This window comes from Hipposideros armiger, unplaced genomic scaffold (genome assembly GCF_001890085.2).
Source record: "Hipposideros armiger isolate ML-2016 unplaced genomic scaffold, ASM189008v1 scaffold_47, whole genome shotgun sequence".
NCBI lineage: Eukaryota > Metazoa > Chordata > Mammalia > Chiroptera > Hipposideridae > Hipposideros > Hipposideros armiger.
The window spans coordinates 4,075,710-4,079,183 of NW_017731397.1; the positions used below are offsets into that span (position 1 = coordinate 4,075,710).

At 46.1% G+C, this 3,474-nt stretch overlaps 1 protein-coding gene across 1 annotated transcript in view; it reads left to right on the plus strand.

Annotated features, from left to right (window-relative positions):
• Positions 1 to 3,474, plus strand: part of PLEKHA8 (pleckstrin homology domain containing A8) — a 54,990-nt gene that overhangs the window by 10,421 nt on the left and 41,095 nt on the right. Inside the window, exons 2-3 of the mRNA XM_019639878.1 lie at positions 693 to 848; positions 2,255 to 2,379. Of these exons, the coding sequence (XP_019495423.1) occupies positions 693 to 848; positions 2,255 to 2,379 (281 nt within the window). The remainder of the gene's footprint in view (positions 1 to 692; positions 849 to 2,254; positions 2,380 to 3,474) is intronic.

Here is a 3,474-nt window from a genome sequence, read left to right on the forward strand (position 1 = left end):
ACACAGTCCTTCTCACCACCACCACATGCTCAAAACAAAACAAGCCAACACCCAACAGACCTACAGATAGCCTTTAATCTTGGTTTGGGGAATCGTGAGACACACTGAGAAGATGTCATGCAGAAGCAGATTAGAGAGAGAAACAGATTAAAAGGGAATTCTAGGGTTGGGGGCTGGTGAGTGGTGGCTGAAAGAGAGTGTGGTTTGCTTGCTCCTAAGGGAATTCTCACACCTTTGATCTGACTTGTGAAGGGAAGTAAAAAACAGAAAACTGCTGCATTCTTGATTGCGTTCCAGGAAACCCAAGGAGATATAGAGCGCACTCTGACTTGTTGGCACGCAAGCCTCTTTGACCTCAGAGCAGCATACTTGACACACATAAGCCAAAAAAGAGATTCCCTCTTTATTCTGATAAAAGATCCTAAGGAGAATTGAGTGATAGATATATGTATTTTTAAGGCCCAAATCTTGGTGCTACTGTGGAGCTATGTGCAGGATTTTTCCTCTTTGTCAGCAGAAGCGTCTAGGGAGAGATATTGTAGCTAAGCTAGGAGAGGTAGTCAGGGCTGGCATCCCGTCTCTGGAGAAGCCTTCAGTGACTGGCACCAGATGAGCTCAGGAATTTGGGGGGGATGGAGGCTACCCAGATAAGGCTCTGCTGCCTCCCTGACCTCTCTCTGCTTTGCTCCCAGTTCATTCTGTAGATAATACACGCATGGACCTGATCATCCCTGGGGAACAGTATTTCTACTTGAAGGCCAGAAGTGTGGCCGAGAGACAGCGGTGGCTGGTAGCCCTGGGGTCAGCCAAGGCTTGCCTGACGGACAGTAGGACCCAGAAGGAAAAAGGCAAGTATTGATTGTCCTCTGGGCTGAGAACCTTGGGAAGCACCCACTGGCCTCGCAGGGTCCCCTGTTTGTTATCTAGCTTCTGACCACTGAGCCAGCTTTCTGTATCATGCGAATGATACAACATACAGTGGAATTTAAACCATGGGCTCCACCTAACTTCTTAACGTATCATAGTAGAAAGTACAGGCTTTGGAGCCGGGTACAACTGGGTTCAGATCACAGCTTTGCAGGTTACTGGCTTTGTGACCTGGGCCGAGGTCATGTAACCTCGCTGATCTTCAGTTTCCTCATAGTTTTTAAAAACGAAAGAACCTACATTAGAAGGATTACCACAAGAATTAGGGATGCTGTGAAACTGTCCATACCCAGTCTGGCACAAAGTTCACCTTTGGTAAAGAGTCGCTGAGCCAGAGAAGCTTTGGATCAGGGTGCTTTCTGTAGTGACACCCCGCTCTCCCCTCCTGTCCCTGCGGTGGGATGGATACTCAATTGTCAGGTTGCTACCACTTAATGCTCATTAACTCGACATCATTAGGTCTCCTGAGAACCATGGCACAACTTTCTATCTGGACTGGGTTGCCACCTTCCCAGGTTGCTACCTTCCCAGCTGCCTCGCCCCATATGTACACCTGGAGAAATGGGTGGGAGAGGAGAGTCTCTAGGAAAAAGTGTTTCAGAGTACCTTTCTCACGGCAGGTGCAGCAGATGTGCCTAACTCTTTAGATAGACAGGAAATGGGCTCCGTGTTGGTGTTTTTTAATGCTACATCGGGAGTAAATTCTAGACTGTCAGCTTTGACTCTGATCTGGTGCTATGTGCAGCTTTTTTATGGAGAAGAAACACCGGTGGTCACGATTGTAGCTGAGCCCTCAGCGCCAGGGTGGCTGGAGTGCTGTGCTAATAGGGGAGCAGCCGGTGCACAGAGGGTGCTATTAGCCTTGACAGGCGCTGGACCGGTCCTCTGGGTTAACGAGCCGTCTTATTAGCGGTAATTGCACGTTGCAGAACAGTTTCCCAGCTTTGAGCACTGGGTTAGCAGGTCGATAGCTATGACCCCATTTTACAGAAAGGGGAAAACCACAGTAGAACTGAGACTAAAGCCCTGAACCTGACTCCGCTCCCAGTTCGGACAAGTGGATCAGTAGCATGCTGTCTCCTGCTGCCGGTGCTGTCGATCATGCACGATGCTGGTTCAAGAAATAATGTAGATCGCTTCAAAAGACCGGAAACCTCCTTTTTCTGTTTCTCCTGCCCCCATATCTTCATCCTTATCCTATCTGTAACTCCTACCATAAACATCTGACTTTAAGCATAGGTCATATAGTCCACAATCTGTGTAGCATGCTAACTAATAAATCATTCATTTTGATAACAACTTAGATTATCATCGTTTTGTTATGTAGAATTTGCTGAAAACACTGAAAACTTGAAAACCAAAATGTCGGAACTTAGACTCTACTGCGACCTCCTTGTCCAGCAAGTGGATAAAACCAAAGAAGTGACCAGCACTGGCGTGTCCAGCTCTGAGGTAAAATGCTTCTCATCACCACGTGCGAGGTAGCACCGGATGGTGCTCCCCCGTGATGCTAACTCTCACATAACCCCTGATGGTCTTGGATTTAATATTTTTNGCGGTGCCCAGATATTTGGCCAGGCATCATTCTTGCTGTATCTGTGAGGGTGTTTCTGGATGAGATCAGCGTTTGAATTGGTAAATCCAGTGAAGTAGATAGCTTTCCCTAATGAGTGGGTCCCATCCAATCAGTTAAAGACCTAAATGGAACCAGGAGGCTAAGACGGAGCTCTTCCTGCCTGAGTGCTTGAGCTGCGACACTAATCTTTTCTTGCTCTCGGACATGGACTGAAACATCGGTTCTTCTTGGGTCTCAAGTCTGCTGACTTTCAGAATGGGTACCATCGGCTCTCCTGAGTCTCCTGCTTGCTGACTCAGATTTTGGGATTCCTCAGCCTCTATCATTGTATGAGCAATTTCATATATATATATATATATATATATATATATATATATATATATATATATAGAGAGAGAGAGAGAGAGAGAGAGAGAGAGAGAGAGAGATGCATACATACTATTGGTTCTGTTTCTCTGGAGAACCCTCACTAATACAGATGGGGTTCTAAAATTGATAAAATGTAATTGCAGGTATCCTTAATTCCTTCTACTCAAAAGTCCTGGTAGATTTGGGAAATCATCCTACCAGAGTCACAGGAGCTGAGCTGTAAGTGCGAAGATGGCTACTGTTCTGTACCAGGATAGCTACTATTCTGTAGTTCTAGAAATGGGGCTTGAGGGTTATTCTGCGGGGAGGGGCAGGGGAGAAAGCCATAGTTTTCTTCCCAAGTCTTCTGTGTATTTCCTGTGTGACCTTAATCTACCTGGGATTGGTTTCCTTATCTGTAAAATGAGCTGGTTGGACTAGATGATTTCAAAGGTCTCTTCCATTTCTCAGGTTCTCAGGTATTGATGCTTCTGTTTCATTGTGGGGAGGTGGCCCGAGGTGTAAATAATTAGACTCTCTTTCACAGGGCTAAAATATCACCAATAATGTCTAATTCCAGGAGTGTGATTCTCTGCTCAGCTAGACATAGTCTGATGATCAGT